At 43.1% G+C, this 20,673-nt stretch overlaps 1 protein-coding gene across 1 annotated transcript in view; it reads right to left on the bottom strand.

The window, feature by feature from the left end:
* Positions 1-19,494, bottom strand: part of LOC120371926 (protein eva-1 homolog C-like) — a 45,882-nt gene extending 26,388 nt beyond the window's left edge. The window contains exon 1 of the mRNA XM_039488403.1: positions 19,386-19,494. Within this exon, the coding sequence (XP_039344337.1) occupies positions 19,386-19,494 (109 nt within the window). The remainder of the gene's footprint in view (positions 1-19,385) is intronic.
* Between the last annotated feature and the right edge of the window lie 1,179 nt (positions 19,495-20,673).

Raw genomic sequence — 20,673 nt, 5'->3', positions numbered from 1 at the left:
GGGCCTGGTTCTGGCCTCATTTACACAGGAGTAAATCAGAAAAAACTCCACCAAAGTTGACAGAATTATACAGTAGTGTAAGGGGAGAATTAAGCCCTTCACTTTTTAAGTTCTCCCCCTTCCCCTCATCCTGTTATTCAGCTCTTTATAGCAGGGAATGACATGAGCTCAGTCTGACATGAAAGCTTCTACAGAAGCATTTCCCTATGACTGAAGCTCCAGCCCTGTGTCTGAAGTACATGGCTTGTGTCAGGGAGCTTTTCCTTATCAGCCAACGGAGCAGCGGTGGTTTCATTGGGAACAAGAGAAGCAGCAAGGAGGCAAAGTTCAGAAACCATGAAAGCTCGGTTTTAGTTATTGAGATTTTCAGGTCTCACACGGGTCGTTCCTCACCCTGATCTTCACTCTTCAGTTCCACTACTCATATTATATCTCCCTCATTGGGCCCCACTCAGCTACACAGGGAAATAAAACCAGAGTAAGTTACAATTACCTCCCTCCCAGTTCTCTGTGCCATTTGCAATGATTAATTTCATGACATAGATCTACCAAGTGAAGGACCATGTGGAGAGGTTCCCCCATGTAGCTCTCCCCATGTAGATCCCTGACCTCGTTAATGTGATCCTGTGCCACTGAAGTCAAGGGGATCATTGACAGTGAGCTGTACAGGAACAGGATCTGACCTTCAGAGGGCACCAAAGCAGCAAGAGCTACAGGGCTTAAAGCCAGTCAAGGCCACAGCACAGCATTGAGGGCCACTTTCAGTTCCCCTTACCATGCACACTTCAGCCTTAGTATATCCTAACACTCACGAGGGCGGCCAGACTCAGGCTGAAGAAAAGGCCCCTAGGGAACCTCCCTACTTCATGTCTCATGACCCCATATTTAGACAACTCTCCAATACCAAATTCTACAGGCCACTTCCCTCAGATCCCACTGAGGAATACACTAAGAAACTGCACCATCTACTCAGGACACTCCCTACACTAACACCGGAACAAATCAACATACCCTTAGAGCCCCGACCAGGGTTATTCTATCTACTACCCAAGATCCACAAACCAGGAAATCCTGGACGCCCCATCATCTCGGGCATTGGCACTCTCACTGAAGGACTGTCTGGATATGTGGACTCTCTACTCAGACCCTATGCCACCATCACTCCCAGCTATCTCTGTGACACCACTGATTTCCTGAGAAAACTACTATGCATTGGTGACCTTCCAGAAAACACCACCCTAGCCACCATGGATGTAGAGGCTCTCTACACAAACATCCCACACACAGATGGAATACAAGCTGTCAGGAACAGTATCCGTGATGATGCCACAGCACAACTGGTTGCTGAGCTCTGTGCCTTTATCCTCACACACACAACTATTTCAAATTTTATGACAATATATACCTCCAGATCAGTGGCACCGCTATGGGCACCCGCATGGCCCCACAATATGCCAACATTTTTATGGCTGACCTGGAACAACGCTTCCTCAGCTCTCGTCCACTCACGCCCCTTCTCTACCTACACTACATTGATGACCTCTTCATCATCTGGACCCATGGGAAGGAGACTCTGGAAAAATTCCACCACGATTTCAACAGCTTCCACCCCACAATCAACCTCAGCCTGGACCAATCTACACGGGAGGTCCACTTCCTAGACACCATGGTGCAAATAAGTGATGGTCACGTTAACACCACCCTATACCGAAAACCTACCGACCGCTATGCCTACCTTCATGCCTCCAGCTTCCATCCCGGGCACACCACACAATCCATTGTCTACAGCCAAGCACTGAGGTACAACCACATCTGCTCCAACCCCTCAGACAGAGACCAACACCTACAAAATCTTCACCAAGCATTCTCAAAACTACAATACCCGCACGAGGAAATAAGGAAACAGAACAACAGAGCCAGACGTGTACCCAGAAGCCTCCTACTGCAAGACAAACCCAAGAAAGAAACCAACAGAACTCCACTGGCCATCGTATACAGTCCCCAGCTAAAACCCCTCCAATGCATCATCAGGGATCTACAACCCATCCTGGACAATGATCCCTCACTTTTACAGGCCTTGGGTGGCAGGCCAGTCCTCACCCACAGACAACCTGCCAACCTGAAGCATATTCTCACCAGTAACTGCACACTGCACCATAGTAACTAACTCAGGAACCAATCCATGCAACAAACCTCGATGCCAACTCTGCCCACATATCTACACCAGCGACACCACCACAGGACCTAACCAGATCAGCCACACGATCACCGATTCATTCACCTGCACATCCACCAATGTAATATATGCCATCATATGCCAGCAATGCCCCTCTGCTATGTACATAGGCCAAACTGGACAGTCCCTACGGAAAAGGATAAATGGACACAAATCAGATATTAGGAATGGCAATATACAAAAACCTGTAGGAGAACACTTCAATCTCCCTGGACACACAATAGCAGATTTAAAGGTAGGCATCCTGCAGCAAAAAAACTTCAGGACCAGACTTCAAAGAGAAACTGCTGAGCTTCAGTTCATCTGCAAATTCGACACCATCAGCTCAAGATTAAACAAAGACTGTGAATGGCTAGCCAACTAAAAAAGCAGTTTCTCCTCCCTTGGTTTTCACACCTCAACTGCTAGAAGAGGGCCTCATCTTCCCTGATTGAACTAACCTCATTATCTCTAGCCTGCTTCATGCTTGCATATATATATACTCACCCCTGGAAATTTCCACTACATGCGTCCGACGAAGTGGGTATTCACCCACGAAAGCTCGTGCTCCAATACGTCTGTTAGTCTATAAGGTGCCACAGGACTCTCTGCTGCTTTTACGTATTTAGACAGACACCTATATGCTCCATTCCAAGGGTCAGCACTGTTCCGCGTTCAATGGCGCGCCAATGCCCCTCAACACTGTGCTTTTTGCAGCCATCGTGGGCAAGGCCTGGTATACTGTGCAGGCATTGGGCCTACATCCAGTATAAAAGTCTCTTGGTTTCTATGACAACCTGGGGTGTCAGACTGAAAACTCCACAACAGCTGGAGGTGAATTACAAAAACAGGAGCTCCTTATGTCATTAAATATGACAATGAATATAATCCAGTCTGGGCACCAGGTTATTTCATGCCGTTAATTTCACTCAGCCCCTGAAGATCAGTTCTCAGTGTGTGGTAGATACTGCCATGTAGACCTCAGCAGTGGAGAAGAGGGAGGTGTGGCAGCTGAGGAGGAGGCAGTTGGGGCTTTTGGCTGCATGGAAGATGATAGAGGCAGAGTGGGATTGTGAGATGAGCACATTAGCTGGATGTCTGTGCTAAAAGGGTCAGCAGTGAAATAGCAACCTATTTAAGTAGTCTTCAGTGGGTTTCAGAGTTAACACTGCAGCTCAGCTCTCTTGTTTAAAACTGTCAGACTGTCTAAGGCAAGACTGCATCCGCTTACACTCAGTTTTATTCTGGCAGGTTTTCTTTGCAACCATTTGGGGTGGGGTTAGTTATTTATAATGAAAGTTACAATCTTTAGTGCATTTCTCTGGCAAGGCATGGACACTGACCAGTGCTGCAGCTGAAGAATCATGGAATACATAGCACCCTGACCATGAGTGACTTACCCTCTACCCGCCCAAGGCACATCGTACTGGGCTTTTGACTAGATTTGATCATATTGCCCCCATCAAAATTCATAGCCAGGTTGAGGGGGAGGAAATCTGGCTGTAAGTTGCCTTCCCCCGTTGCTTGTGATTAGCAGGGAGCTTCCCCATCTCTGATGCTTGCTGAGAGAAGGAACCATGCCCTCCAATACCAGCACTGGCCATTAATTGCTGAGGTTGTATGAAACTCCTGACGTATCAGACCCCACCACACCCTTATCTCCTTCTTTGAAGACCGATCTCACACCAGCTCCCCGAAATCCTCCCCTGACAGTACTGTGCTGCCGCAGGGAAGGATGGTGGAGGATTATGCTTCTTCCCTGAGAGATCCTTTACATACTTACAGCACATGCCTGAGCTTGGGGATTTAATAGCCAGGGTGGGTAGTGAATTGGTCAACCTAATGCCAGCATCCCTTCTAGGTTTTAGGCCTTGTCTACACTGGAATTTCAACCCCTGATGTAGCTGCATCTGTGTCTACAGGAGTCTGCACTATTTACACCAGTGCAGATCTCACCAGACTGGCTACACTAGGCATTTGTAGACAAGGCCTTAGCGAGCCACAAACCCGCAGCACTGCAGTTTTACAGGCAGGGCTGGCTCCAGGTTTTCTGCCACTCCAAGCAGGGGGGAAAATAAAGCCAATAGGCGGCAGCTCAATCGGGCCGCTCCATTCTTTGGTGGCAGTTCAGCGACGGGTCCGTCACTCCCTCTCTTCCTCTTCAGCAGCACTTCAGTGGCAGCTCAAAGAGGAAGAGAGTGACTGAGCGACCCGCCGCCAAATTCCCACTGAAAACCTGGATGTGCCGCCCCTTTGTATTGGCCGCCCCAAGCACCTGCTTCCTTAGCTGGTTCCTGGAGCTGGCTCTATTTACAAGAAAGAGTCAAAATCTCAGAAACCCTTGGCCTAGTTTATGACTCTGAGCAAAGGAGTCAATTGACCAGATTATTTTTCAATCACTGGTCTGAGAAGCTCTGAATTCACAGCTGGTGAAGAATCTGGAGAGCCGGGTGGCAGGGCTGTGTACATCCAGCTATCCCCCATCCCTCCAGCTGGGCTATCTGGGGAAGGAGCTGTCATCCACATCGAGTGTATCCACACCTGCTCTCTGAATCCATCCAGAAACCCTGGTACCAGGCTCTGCTGTACAATGGCCTCTTTTACCTTCCCAGTACTCAGCGCTGACACTAACCCTTTGATGTCTGGAGTCAGAGCTCCTGATAGTGCAGGGTTTCCTGTATGCAGACTCATTCCAGGCCCCACAGGGTTAATCATACACTTGGACACAGCAGCAGATCATTTTCTTTCCTTCTCTTTTCATTGGTGAGAGAAGAATAAACATCTGAAATCTGTCCCTGGAGGGCCTCAGGGTTTCACAACTGGTTCATTCATCTTAATGTAACTGCAAAGAAGAAAACAAGAACGGAAGGGAGGAGGATGGAAATGCAGCCAAGAGGGCAGCAGATCAACAGCTTTGGTGGGGTCCCTGCAAAGCCCACCTCCCCCTGAGGGGAAGAAATGGCATTCCTTGGAACGGGTGCTGGTTCCAGGAAAGAACAGTGCTGACCCAACAAGGGCAAAAGATGGAAGCTCTTGGGGCACTGGTGTCCACAGAGAGAGGTGGACAGGATCAACAAGGCCACAGAGCAACATTCATACCCTGGAAAAGTACTGCTCTTCAAGGGCAGAGTACAGTGGTTCAAGTGTAGAATATGGTTGCCTAGAGGGCCCGGTTAGGATCAGGTCTGATTTGTTCTAGGCACTGCACATACCTGCTAAGAGACAACCCCTGCTCCAAAGAACTTATGATCTGAAGAGATGAGACAAACAAAGGGTGGGGGAAACCAAGTGTAGTTATTCCCATTGTACAGATGGGGAAATTGAGGCAAAGAGAGATAGAGTGACTTGCCAAAAGCCATGCAAGGTGGTGGTGGCAAAGCCAGAAAATGAACCCAGGGTTCCTAATTCCCAGCCTGGTGCCTTATGCTTTAACATTTAATTTAGTGCTGTGAAACAAGACAGACTGACAGCCCCAAAGATCGAAGTGTTCCACTGAGCCAAAGGACAGGGCTGGCTCAGACGATGGCAGTGCCAATTTCCTCCATTGGGGCCACTCTTTGTAGCCCATTCAGTCAGTTGGTCTCCCTGTGCCACTGCCTGCAAAAGCCCAATTACTGTAAATTAATGTGGGCACCTCTCCATCAAAAGCTAGACACAGTGCACGAGTTCATGTCACAAGCAATGAATCAATAGCCAGCAGAATACAGGTGTCCATCGACCAGTGAATCACAGGTCAGAGTGTGCCTCCAGGGCACTACAGCAAATACACCTTAAGTGCAGGTGGCAAGCAAATGACAGAACCAAGGGCTCAAGCTGATTGGTGGAGGAGGGTTCTGATGTGAGATACAAAACAATAGCCCACCCAAGTTAGAACTTACTGCTAAGGTACTTAACCAGCAACAGTAATAATTCCTAGCAGAGGGTGTCATTGATACACCAAGGGGGAAAATGCACTGTGATAGGTGAATCTAAAAGCCTGAAGCTGCCAAAACCTCAGGATTCAGCATCCAAAGAAGTGTTGGCATTTCTCTGTAACATGCAGGGTGCTTGGAATTCTATAACAAGAAAGATATGTACAATACACCACACTCCATGGGGTTTAATTTTTGTAAGGAAACACACTAAGCGTGGCTGCACAGCTAAAAATCCACTGAGCACAGCGACAAACCCAAAATATCACTTATTTTTAGAAAAATTCATCATCTTGATGCGTAGTCACAGTTGTAAGCATGTCATATTCCCTTCTAGATAAGCGCATATACTCATAATCACACGGTCTTCGCCCACATGCTTCCTTCCTCTTAATTCACTTTCTCACTGTTGTCTCATCTGCACAAAGGTCCAATTGTACAAAAATGTATGCATCTGCTTAACTTAATGCACATGAGCAGTCCATTGAAGCCATTGGGACTACTTATGAGCTTATGATTTTGCAGGATGACCAGCTTAGATTGCAAGGTCTTCGGGACAGAGACTCAATCTTTATCTATATTGTTAAGTGCCAAGCACATCTATGATTCTATATAGGTTATAAATGATAATGTTAATAATTATTACTTCTTGTTGCAGATTCTAGGTAGTATAGTCCAAACAGCATTGCCGATGCTAAAAAGTACTAGGATTAGAACTACCATTACATTAATAGATTTTAAAATCAGAAGATACATTTTTATCAATGGCTTGGAAGTAGGGCTGTTGATTAATCGCAGTTAACTAACGCAATTAACTACAAAAATGTAATCACTATTTAATCAGAATTAATCGCAGCTTTAATCACACTGTTAAACAATAGAATACCAATTGAAATTTATTAAATATTTTGAATGTTCTTCTACATTTTCAATTATTTTGATTTCAATTACAACATAGAATACAAAGTGTACAGTGCTCATTTTATATTATTTTTATTAAAAATACTTGCATTGTAAAAATGATAAAAGAAATAGTATTTTTCAATTTACCTCATACAAGTACTGTAGTGCATTCTCTTTATCATGAAAGTACAACTTACAAATGCAGATTTTTTTTTGTTACATAACTGCACTCAAAACCAAAACAATATAAAACTTTAGCATATACAAGCCCACTCAGTCCTAGTTCTTGGTCAGCCAATCGCTAAGACAAACAAGTTTGTTTACATTTATGGGAGATAATGCTGCATATCTGGCACATAAATATCTTGCGATGCCGGCTACAACAGTGCCATGTGAATACCTGTTCTGACTTTCAGATGACATTGTAAAAAAGAAGTGGGCAGCATTATCTCCCACAAATGTGAACAAACTTGTTTGTCTGAGTGATTGGCTGAACAAGAAGTAGGACTGAGTGGACTTGTAGGCTCTACAGTTTTACATTGCATTAAAAAACAAAGTCATTATTTTTTTACACAATTCTTCATTTGTAAGTTCAACTTTCATGATATAAAGGTTACACTACAGTACTTGTAATGGGAGAATTGAAAAAAAATACTATTTATTTTATCATTTTTACATTGGAAATGTTTGTAAAAAAATAAATAAAAAGTGAGCACTGTACCCTTTGTATCCTGTGTTGTAATTGAAATCAATATATTTGAAAATGTAGAAAACATCAAAAATATTTACATGGTATTCTATTATTGTTTAACAGCACGATTAATCACGCAATTAATGTTTTTAACGCACAATTAATTTTTTTTAAATCACTCGATAGCTCTACTTGGAAGAAAACAAAATCATCACTGATAAAGTTTGCAGATGAGACAAAAATTGGGAGAGCAATAAACAACGACAAGGACAGGTCACTGCTTCAGAGAGAGTGGGATCACTAAGTAAACTAGATGCGAGCAAACAATGTGCATTTTAACACAGCTAAATGTAGATGTATACATCTAGGAACAAAGAATGCAGGCCACACTTACAGGCTCGGGGACTCTATCCTGGGAATCAGTGACTCTGAAAAAGACTTGGGGACTGTGGTGGATAATCAGCTGAACAGGAGCACTCAATGTGATGCTGTGGCCAAAAAAGCTAATGTAATCCTGGAATGCATAAACAGGGGAATCTAGAGTAGGACTAGAGAGGTTATTTTACCTCTCTATTTGGCATTGGTACAACCACTGCTGGAATCCTGTGTCCAGTTCTGGAGCCCACAATTAAAGAAGGAAGGATGTTGATAAAATGCAGAGGGTTCAGAGAAGAGCCACGAGAACAATTAAAGGATCAAAAAAACCTGCCTCATAGTGATAGACTCAAAGAGCTCAATCTTTTTAGTTTGACAAAGAAAAGGTGAAAGGGTGACTGGACCACAGTCTACAAGTATCTATCTGGGATACAGATATTTAATAATGGGCTCTTCAGTCTAGCAGAGAAAGGTCTAACACAGGGATTGTCAGCCTTTGGCACGTGGCCCGGCAGGGTAAGCACCCTGGTGGGCCAGGACGATTTGTTTACCTGCCACGTCCACAGGTTCAGGCAATCGCAGCTGCTACTGGCCACAGTTCGCTGCTCCAGGCCAATGGGGGCGGTGGGAAGCGGCAGCCAGCACATCCCTCGGCCCGCACCGCTTCCTGCAGCCCTGATTAGCCTGGAGCAGTGAACCGCGGCCAGTGGGAGCTGTGATTGTCTGAACCTGTGGACATGGCAGGTAAACAAATCGTCCTGGCCTGCCAGGGTGCTTACCCTGGTAAGCCACATGCCAAAGGTTGCCGATCCCTGGTCTAACACAATTCAATGGCTAGAAATTTAAGCTAGACAAATTCAGACTGGAAATAAGGTGTAAATTTTAACAGTGAGAGTAATTAATCCTTGGAGTAATTTATCAAATGTCATTGTGGATTCTGCATCGCTGACCCTTTTAAAATCAAGGTTGGATGTTTTTTCTAAGAGATCTGCTCTAGGAATTATTTTGAGGCAGGTCTCTGACCTGTGTTATACAGGAGGTTAGACTAGATAATCATAATGGTCCTTTGGACCTTGGAACCAATGAACCTGGCCTCCTGCATAATCCTGGTCATAGACATTCATCCACTGATTCCTGTAGTGGATGGACTTATTTTTCCCAACTATGTAAGTCAACTCTATCAAGCTCAATAATTTTGGGGCACTTTAAACATACCAGGCCAAATTCAGCCCAGGTGTAAGAATGCACCAATGTACTTGGCCTATGAGCCAAATCCTGAAGCCAACAGGTTACTAGGGATTTACACTGGTGTAATTGAACACAGAATTTGGCCCTTTGGGACCATCAACTTCAGTGTGGCTGCACTAGAACTGGGAGAAATGTTTTGGTCGAATAGTAAATTCACCAAAAAAAATGCAGCTTTGTGGTGACCAAATCTTGGTTTAAAGACTTCAATTTACAGAGAATCCACCATTTACTTTGGTTCAAACCAGCAAATGACCTGGACCCCATGCTGCAGAGGAAGCAAAAACCCACCATGGTCTCTCCCAATTTGACCCGGGGGAAAATTCCTTCCTGACCCCAAATACAGCAACCTGTTAGACCCTGGGCATGTAGGTGAGACCTGTACGGAGAATGTGAAATAAATAGGGTAGAGACTAAACAAGAATAATCTTGCTTCTGGCCTTGCTTTTAGTTTAAACAGGCTGAATAAGCAAGCAAGAGAATGTAAGTGAAAGCACAAGGCTGCACCCCCACCCCAAGCGGGTAGCCTTGCCTTTCAATAACAAGAGATGATAAGAGGCTAATCGAGCAGCGGGAGGGTATAAGGAGGAGACACAAAGTCTGCAAGAAAGTGACCGTAGCCAGAAAAAACCCTGCTTCTTACCCCTCTATCAGGGTTCCCTCCCCATTCGGAACTCTGGGGTACAGATGTGGGGACCTGCATAGAAGACACCCTAATCTTATATTCCACCAGCTTAGGTTAAAAACTTTCACAAGGCACAAATTCCTTTCCTTGTCCTTGGATGGTATTGCTGCCATCATCAAGTGATTTAAACAAACATTTAGAGAGGGGCCATTTGGAGTCCCATATCCCCCAAAATATCCCCCCAAGCCCCTTCACTCCCTTTCCTGGGGAGGCTTGAGAATAATATACCAACCAATAGATTAACAAAGTGAGCACATACCAAATCCCTGGTTTTTAGGACACTGAAAATCAATCAGGTTTTAAAAAAAATAATTTTATTTAAAAAAAGTAAAAGAATCACACCTGCAAACTCAGTATGGACGATAACTTTACAGAGTAAATAAAAAGATTTAAAACCCAGAGGATTCCCTTCTGATTCTGCTTCCCAATTACAAAACAGGAATAAAATTACCCTTTAGTATAGGGAAAATTCACAAGCTAAACCAAAAGATAATCTAATGCATTTCCTTGCTATTACTTACAATTTTTGTGATTTTAGATGTATCATTTCAGGATCTTTTTAGGAGATTTTTTTTTCTGCCCTGGTCCCTCTCTCTGTCTCAAGAGCAAACACACACACAAGAGAACAAACAAAGCCTTCCCCCCACATTTGAAAGTATCTTCTTTCCCCATTTGGTCCTTCTGATTAGATGCCAACTAGGTTAATTGAACTGATTAACCCCTTACAGGTAAGTGATTCTGCACCTTTGGCCAAGAGGTATTTTATATTACTGTGTACATAAAGGTTGTTATCCTTCCCTTTATATTTATGACACCCTCCCATCAGATACAAAAGAGGTAGTCTCAACACCCCTAGACTCAACCATATATTGGAAGGGGTGGTACCAAGGGAGGGGCACTACAAATGTAATTAATTTTGCTAAGAAGGTGGGGGCGGGAGAGGGAGCTCTGTTGGCGTGCAAAGCTAGGAGTTAGGAGAAGAAGGGGGTTCTTTCAGCATATAGAACTGTAGTTGGGGGAGAGGAAGAGGAAAAAACTATTGGCGTATAGAGATAGCCCAACTGGTGTGAAGGGCTTCAGAGTATGCTTGCTTGCTTAGCCCCAATAAACCCATCGAATTGCCTGCAGACTGGACTCTGGACTGTTATTTTCCAGTGAACTGCATCTGGGAACTGAGAGGGAGGAGGGAGGTGGACTTCTGCCAACAAGATCCACCAACCAGACACCTGGGAAAAAATTATCTCTAGTAACTCAGAGTCCTCCCCATCTAGTGTCCCATCTCCAGCTGTTGGAGTACCTACATTAGCAAAATTGGCCCAGTGAGCACATATTATGATTATATTTGCTGTAATAAGTTATTCAGGAACTAGAACCATAAGTTATTTTTAAAAATCCCTTAAACGGCAAGATTCAAAGAGGGATTGGACATTTATACATATAAAAAGTCTATGCAAACATCAGAATTAATTATAAGAACTAGAGTATTGGAAGGGATATAAAACTTCCTGCTTCAGGACTTAAGACAATCTCTAACTAACTATTAGGGATCAGGAAGAGATCTCCGTGGGGGACAGATTATCACCCAACCACCTACTGCAGAGTTTCTTGCACCATCCTCTGAAGCAGGGTGGATTTGATTTAAATCATGATTTAAATCACTAGTCAGGAAGACTAGATTTAATCATGGATTTCTACATAAAAGTGCATTCTTGTTGGTTGTTATAACCTTAATACATATTCTTCACAACTCAGAATAGATAAAGGTTTCATTTTTAGAAGGTACACTATACATTTTTAAGTGATTTATTTTGAAAACTTTTCAGATTAGTTTTACAGCTATATCAGAAAATGAATGATTGTTTGGTTATTTCATTTACCAAAGGTAATTGAAGCAGATATTTAGAAGAAAGAAAAGGTCAGTCCAGCAAACCCAAGGTCCATCCCAACCAGCAGTCTACGACAGCCAGTGGCCAGCCACAGGTGCCTCTGTGACCAGCCAGTGTGGCCATCTGACTCCAATCTCATCCTCTCTCTGATCTCTCCATCTCTCGAGAGGCTCCACATCCCCATCTTACCCCACCTATACCCAGCCATCTTATGGACTTCCCACCATTTCCATTCCAGGTTTTTTTATTTACAGCCTCCTAGCCCCTTTATTTATCCTCCCAGCCACAACCTCCTCAGTAAGAAGTTGTTCAAAAGAACTGGAACTTGTTTGTTTTTAAACCTGCTGCCTATTTTTTTAATTTATTTTTTGCCTATTTATATTTATTGACCTAAATAAGTAGTATACTTATTTTCCTTTATTTCTTCTCAACTATCCACTTTTTTATATATCACCTCATCCTCTCATTTCCTCCCTCTTCTCAAACCTTCCTCTCCTCTCTTCTCCTCTCTTCTCTTTCCTCCCCTCTCCTCCTCTCTAAACCCTCTCCCTTTTCTTTTGCTCTTTTCTTTCTCTTTCTTTTCTTTTTCTTTTTTTTTTTTCTATCTTTACACTACCTTAGAGAGTACACGAGACTATTTATTCGAGATGTATAAAGGGGGCAATAATATATTCTATCTCTTATTCTATATCTTTTTTATATATTCCTAACATCCTGTTTGCTTTTTTTCGCTTTTCTCTTTGCTTTAACATCTTCCTAACACACTGTTTGCTTTTTGAAGACTAGAAGATCTAGATCTTTCATCCTGAGAGAACCATATATTAGCCCCACCATGTTTTTTGTATTTTTGTGTTGTTTTTTTTATTATTTTTTTTTTTATTTTTTTTAATTTTATTTTTTTTATTTTTCATTTTTTTTTTTATTTTTTTTTTTCACTTTTTTTTTTTTGTTTTTCTTCTTCTTCTTCTTCTCTTCTTTGTCTCTTTCAATCTTCATCTGCTAACTTAGTTCCCTCTCTTCCTTTCTTTTCACTGTCATTTGAATTTTATCCATAAATGAAATAATTAAATTGAATTGGTGATAGGACTGACCATTGGGAGAACCTACCATTACACCTTACATTTAATTCCCAATCCATTTCCTTTGTCCCTCCCTTCCTTTCCTTTCTCCATCCATGAATTCTCCCTTCCCTTTTATCCATGACAGCTTACAGCCCCAAGACAGCTTGGGACCTTGTCTGAGGGTTTTGTCAAATGATCTCTACTCTCTTCTACGGATCCCCTTGTGGATCTGTTTGTTGACCTCTTTAAAGAACTCTGAGAGATTAGTAGACCACGATTTCCCTTTAGAGAAACCAGATTGACTTTTGATGTTTCTATTAGTTTTTGTTTTTTTTTTTTCTATGTTATTTTTTTTTATTTTTTTTTTTAATACAACTTTTTTAATTTGCACGTTAGACGTACCGCCTCTGTAATGTCCCCTAGAGCCCTTTTTAAATATTTTAATTTTTGGCATTCATTACATTAGCTTTTTTCAGTTGGGCAGGTTACACAGGTTACAGACCAGTTACAAACCTTGGTTAATAGTTCAGTTCTTCACATTTGAGTTCTTCTCTCTAACTGGGGGTTTGAGTGTCTTTGTGGTTGTGGTTGTTAATGTTGAGTTCCTCAATTAAAAAACAAACCTCCTGACAGTTCTCAGATTTGTCAAGACAGTTCCTCAGAGCTTCAACCTAAAAAAGCCAGCATGCTCTTGGGAATCTCTCAGGAAGCCAAGAAATGAAGAAAAGAAAGCAATTTTTTTTTCCTTTTATGACTTTATTTTTTTTTTTTCCTTTTGTTTTTCTTTTTTTTCAGGCCCGGCCCTGGCCCTGGTGGTTTAGGCTTGCTTCCTGCTTTAAAAAAAAATAAAATTTTTTTACCTTTTTTTTTTTTTTTTAGCCGCTCTTTTCTTTCTCTTTGGCTTTTCTCTTATTACACTTTTGCACTTAGTTGGCAGGTGTTTGTGCTTTGATTTTTTGATTTCACTTTTTTTTGACTTCTTTTTTTTTTTTTTCTCCTTTGCTTCTTTTTTCTTTTACATGGTTTAAGGTGGCTTTTGGCTCTTTTTTTTTTTTTTTTTTTTTTTAATTGGGGTTTACAATTTGGGCCTCTATTATTATGGTAAAAAAAAAAAAAAAAACTTGCAAGGGATTTCTTTTACTTCACTACTGTTTTTTTTTTTTTCTCTAACTAACCCCATTTTTTTTTAGTTCCCCCTTTTTTTTGAAAAGGCCACAGTGTTGGGCAGTTGAGATGTTCTTCCCACCACATATTTATGAAGTAACTGGAAGGTGAACTATCCCCAATTCAGCAGGTTAATCATTAATATTTGGAGGATTTTCTTGCTATGCTGTATTAGGAGGAGAACATCACCAGACAGACATTTAAATTGTTTTATTTAACTAAAACAATGACATTATGTATTCTGGATTTTTTTCTTCAACAGCAAACATAATATTTTTACAAAACAAGAATATGAATTTTTGAATTTAGTTTAACATTCAAGTTTTTTTAAATCAGGTTTGTTTTTGTTTAAATTGTTTTTAACTAAAATACTTAAATGAAATATTTTTTTAAAAAAAACAAAAATTAAATCAACGATGACAGCCAGGAAATACGAGAAACTTAAAATATTGGCTTCTGCAGCTAACTCCGTCATCTTCACCTTCATTTTCCTGTTTGTTTATAATCTGGAAAAGAAAAACAAGCTTTCCTGCTTTTCCAGTTCCCAAATGATTTCTCGATATGGCATGAATTAGTCCAAAGGAAGAAAATATTCTTTCTACACCGGCAGAAGAAAGCTATTGCTGTTAAAAGTGAGATTATCACTTCAACGGTCTCTGAATCCAAGTGCTTAAGTGACTTCCACCAGTTCACTGGTGTGACTTTCTTTAAAACATCAGCAAACATATTTCTTGAATGGTTCTGTCATGGAGTGTCGGGGGAGTCAGGGCCCTGCACCCCCAATTTCTGTGATTCACCGTGACGCTCAGCCAGCCAGTTAAACGTAAGGTTTATTGGACGACAGGAACACAGTCCCAAACAGAGCTTATAGGTACAACCAGGACCCCACAATCAAGTCCCAAGGGTGGGGGGCAGGGAGCTTAGACCCCAGCTTTGGGGCTCCCTCCATTTTCCCAGCCAGCTCCAGACTGAAAAACCCCCTCCAGCAGTCTCCCCCCACCTCCCCCCAGCTCCTCCGCCAGCCTTTGTCCAGTTTCCTGGGCAAAAGGTGTCACCTGGCTCCAATCCCCTCCTGGGCTCAGGTTACATGCTCAGGTATCATCCCTCAAGTGAGTTCACACCCTGGTATCCCATCACAAATGCAGACAGTCCCAATAAAATTCCCACACAACATTCCCAGGTCAATCTGCCCCACTCCCTACTCCGTCACAGGTTCTTATTCCCAAACTTTTACGGCCTGCTGCCATGATAGGTTTTCCCTTCTATTGAGAGAATGGTATGGTAGATCTCAAATCAATGAAGGCTACACTCAAAGACCTCAAGACTTCTGGAATATGCTGCTCAAACAGTTTCACTTTTGTTTTTACTGCCTGTCCCTTCCTTCTCACATTTATCTCCAGACTTCTTCTCCTTGTCCAGATCTATTCCGCCCCCAACAATGTTCTATTCATTGAACTTTTTGAAACTTTTCACTTTTAGAGAGAGGTAAGAGATTGTTTCTGTGTACACAAATTTGCAAAGGGACAATAGGGTTGAGGTCTGTTATTTCTCATCTCTATATATTATTTATTTATTTTTAAACATTTTTGCTGTTAACAAGCATGTTATCTCTGGAGACACAAATCCACAGTTTGAGAACTGCAAAACTAAGCATCTCTGATGGTATCTTCTAGACTGAGCACTGAGTCCCATTGGTTAGACAGAAAGATTAACCTAAATAATCTATACAGAAGCCCCTGGAACCCCATAAAATTGGGTCCCTAATCCATGAACTATTGGAACTCATTTACAAACTTTTCTTAAATATTACATGAATATATTCTCTCATACTATAGAATTAGAATTTATAATCCCTATTCCATGATGAGATATCTATCTTAATTAAAACTATCTTTAGATAGGTTTTTTTCCTCAAAAAGCATTTTATCAAAAAAATCCATTTTTAAAAAAAAAATTTAAATCATTGATTTTTATCTATTCTGCTCTGAAGCATTTGGCATCAGCCATTGTTGGAGAGGACACTGGACTAGATGAACTACATATTTGATCCAGTCTGGAATTCCTGGGGTTCCTTAGAACAGGAGCATTCTGGGAACTGTAGTTCAAATGGTCTCACAGGTCCAGGGCGGGGGGGGGGGCCTGTCATACTTTTGGCAGCCCACACCACCTCCAAATGTGGCCCAAACAAGAGAGATTTCATTCCTTGATAGCCTGCCATACATAGTGCTGACCTGTTCTTTAAACTCCTATGTATATTGAATGGCCAACTGAGCTTACAATGACAACTTAATTGTTGCCGACTCTCATGATTTTATCATGAGCTTCATGAATTTTGATGGCTTTCTTAAAGCTCCAATTCCTGGAGTCAAGTGACTATATGAAACTCTCAGCTTTTTTTTTTTTTAAAGTAAGTTTCTATCCCTGATGGTCATGGAGAAAAGCTTGAAAATATGACCTGAGGGTACCCTAAATGCTGAAAACTCAATAGGCATCTAATAATCCAAATATATATAAAAATGTATTGGGCTTTTCTTTAGTCTCATGATTTTTAAGCTGATTTTAGGAGTTTCAGGTGCCTAACACCAAGCATTCAAAAATAATCCAATACAGCAGTGTGCTCCCGACTCCCACTCTCTCTTGTAGCTGGCACCTCCCAGCAAGATTGTCCTGACAGTTCAGCAATTTTCTTTACAACCATTATGACTAAAAACTTTTATTTTAAAATGAAATCTGAAACGAGGCCAAAGCTGGTGAGGGCACTGGTGGAACGTGGGTACATGATATGTTGCATAATACCAGAATCCAGCCTCTGCTTCCAGAAATGCGGGCGGATTGGGGTACATTGTTTTAGGAGTGTTAGAATTAAACAGACTTCAGTCCATACATTTGTTTTAAGGAACAGGGCTTGCAGGGAATTGTTCCTGCCTCGAGGTTCCAGTGACTCAGTCCCTCTTCTCGTGGTTATGAATTTACCATAACCCTGCCTCATGAAGTCATTTCCTTTGATCTTACTGCAGCCCCATCTGTTATTCTAAGTAACATCTTGATATGCATTAGTGCTTCTACAAGATGCTTAGGTTTAATGAAAGGCGGGGGTTCAGTTTATTATCCTACTAGCTCAGGGCTGTTTATTGTGAAACCCAAAAAGACACAGCAGGTTTAAGTTTACCACAAAATGGGAAGTGGCTGAGTTTCGCTCAAACCCTTTTTGGTCCAGGAGTCTTCAGACAAAGGTGGGGGAAAACATTTTGCTCTTTCTGGCTAGGCACAAATCTCTAGAGGCTGAGTTGGGGTTTGATTGAGCTTAGTTGGAGAAATGTCACATGCTGTAATGGTCACATAGTAGGGCCAGTTTCTCTACTTGCATAAACAGATGTGGATCCACTGAAGTCACAGGAGTTTGGGTGCTCAGCACTATTGGGCCCAGAGATGGTACATTTAGCTGGGCTCATAAATTCTAGGGCCAGACATTTAATTGCTCTAAGAAACCCCTATCTGCTACTCCAGGACCATGAAAGGACCTTGAAGCAGGTGTAAACAGCCCCCAAGGACTACCTGCAATGCAAGGGTGCTGGTTCAGATCCAGGCATTAGACTCCAAATCACTGCCCATCTGAACCCCTGCACAATGAAAAATTCCAGCTCTCTTATCCCAGCCAGAGACTCCATTTGTGGCTATGCTCTACCTGACCCCTCATTTCATCCTGTTCATTTCACAGAAGCAAAACACTGCTCAGATGAGGGTCCTAAATACATATGGCATCACTGGGTTGCCCCCACTGTGCCTGCCTCAGTTTCCCCAGAGTGTCACCCACACAAAGGAATATTCTCTCCCTCTGTGGCAAATGCAAACTCTTTTAGTCATAGATAGGGCAACAGTCTGTGGATCCTTCATGGTAAAACAAAACCCCAAAGTAAAATCCACTCACAATGCACCAGCTTTTCAATCCCATACAAAGGTCTCTGTTCCCAGATCGCCCACCCGAGACATTAACCACTCAGTCCCAGTTCCATTCCCTTGCCCCAGGGCCTCTTGCTCCTCCACCTGAGAGTTCCCAGACCTGCTGCTCTCCCATGAGCCTTGAAGCCATGAAGCCTTGCTCTTCCCTTGAAGACTTGGGGCTCAGCCTTCTCCTGTAGCCCCAAGTCATGTCTCCTGTGAGAGGGCCCCCCTCAGGGTTCCACTGCCCCAGGGCTCCTCACCTGTGTGCCCCACTTCGCTCGGGGGAACCTCCCTCCAGAACCTCTATGCCCAACACACACTGACCAAGCTGATTCTTCCCCTCATTCTCAGGGGCCTCTGCACTAACTTTCCCACAACTTGGCAGGGTTCTCCAGCTCTAGCAGGTCCTGCCCATGGCTTTCCACAGAACTCACCCCAGCATCCATAGTTACTGCCCTCATCCAGGCTTCCTATAACTCTCTCTCAGGGGCTAGTCTCTGCTCCTTCTGTCTGTGTTCTGAGGAAGCTCTCTCCTGCCCCTTCCTGTCTTCCTCCCCCACAGCCCCAGGTGCCTTCCCTTAAGCCCAACTGGGAAGCAACTGGCCAGTCACAGGTGCATTGGACCCAACTCCCTTTTCAAGGTCCCTGTCACACTATGACACATGGGTTCTAAAGGCTGCTGGGCTTTGTCTCTGTGCCTCACAGCTCACTCATTCTATGCCCAAACCTCCACGGGGCAGGGAGGAAATGTCACCGGGGTTAAAGCCTCATTGATTCTCACCTCACATAAGGGATCTTCCTAGAATTCATTTTCTGCTTTGTGACTTCACCATTCTAACTTGGCCTGCAGCATCAGTGGCAGGCAGGACCCTGCTCCTAGACCATTCGTAGCAAACACAGAATGGCCACAGAATGGCATTGTTTGCTTCGGGGTCTGATCTGGGCCAAATGGAGAATAGTCTTGCTGGTGAATCACAGCCGGCTTGAACTCAAACAGGGTGTATTTGTTTTGTCACTCATTCCCTGACTCACAGAACTAAATACAGACTGTGCCACCCCCACACCTCTGACAAATATAACCCGGCCCTACCCCTGCATCTTCACTGGTGGGAACCTCTCCCTGGATAGTTCTGAGAATCTGATCTCTTGGGTATACAGTTAGAGGAAATTATCCTCCCATCTCCACCCCACCCCATCCTCATTCACTGTCTGCTAAGAAGTGGTAGCGATAACAGGGCTAAGACTTAAGAAGATTCTCCTTCCTCCAACTGACCCTCACCCTCCACTATGCCATCTCACAAACTCACCTGAGAACTCAGGGGCTGCCTTCAGCACCGTTGAGAAGCAAAGGAAGCCCAACACTGCCCCCAAACATGAGACCCGAGCCCCAAGCAGCCACTGAGACACAGTCATCATATAGCTTGTCCCAGATTCCCTGTTGCCTGGGTCCCAGAGCCACTGTGACTCCAGTCTGGGTGGGATCTCATCTTTCGTTGCTGCTGGTGCTGTAGCTCAGAGGCTCCTATTGTCCATTAACAATGGGTTGGTTCTTTGCATTGCCAGAATTACTAGTGTGTGTGTGTGTGTGCGTATGCGTGTGCATGTGTGTGTGTGTGTGTGTGTGTCTCTCTCCCTTCAATGAGAAAATTACTCATTAATTAACCAGTAAAGTCTCATTCCCAGAGCTGGGATATCTTCCCCCCCGCACCACACACACTTTAAAAGGAGGAATAATCCACAACAAAGGTTCACTGGAATTCTGCAGCAAGACCTGGTGGGGAATTGTACCATGGAGCAGGGTGCACAGAGTTTTCACTGCCAGTGAAACTGGCAAAAACAAACCAAACACAGACAACATCTCTCCACAAATCAGGGTTTCATGTATTTGCCAGATTTCTAGCTTACACCTCTAGTTTCTCAAAAAGACGAAAAGCCATTTTCCCTGTTTAAACCATGAATAAAGATATTAAATATATATAATCTCCATCTCGGCAAATGTTTGGTTAGTCTTGATTTTGCATTGAATGGAATGGTGCCAGGCAGCTGCCTGCCACACAAAGAGGCATTTTCCAGAGGAAATGTTCACCCTGCACCAACCTCACAAATGCTCATGAAATGATCCCTTGCATGAAAATTCACTCAGGGAGAGCGAGTGGGCTGGTTCTCCCTGACAGCGATAAAGCCCCATAGCTTCTACCACTCCATATGCAATTCAAGCTGCCTTGATCCATCCACAGCTACTCTCCTCATCCTCCCCTGCTGAGAAATCAGTAATTTGGTTGAGGCATTGAATTTACTTTTTGGGGGCAATCAGGACACACAGCACTTTCACAAGTCGGGGAAAATCTTCAACACGTTGTTGTGCCTGGCAGTCTGAAAGGGTTACAACATGGGCTGTTACTTCAGAACTTTGATAAGCCCAAAGCAAATGATTCCCTCCTCCAAAGTCCAGAGACCCAGCTGCTTAGAATCTGAGGTCAGCACCAGAAAGACAAGACAACAGTGCCAAGGACAAGGGCACTGGCACAACTCTTTAAAGAGCTCTCAAAGGGTTGTTAAAAATCTGTGACTCCATGGTATCAAACAATTTACCTG

The sequence above is a fragment of the Mauremys reevesii genome, linkage group 9 (assembly GCF_016161935.1).
Source record: "Mauremys reevesii isolate NIE-2019 linkage group 9, ASM1616193v1, whole genome shotgun sequence".
In the NCBI taxonomy this organism is placed as follows: Eukaryota; Metazoa; Chordata; order Testudines; family Geoemydidae; genus Mauremys; species Mauremys reevesii.
Note: the sequence above shows the minus strand (reverse complement) of the source record. Positions and strands in the feature narration are given on the sequence as shown.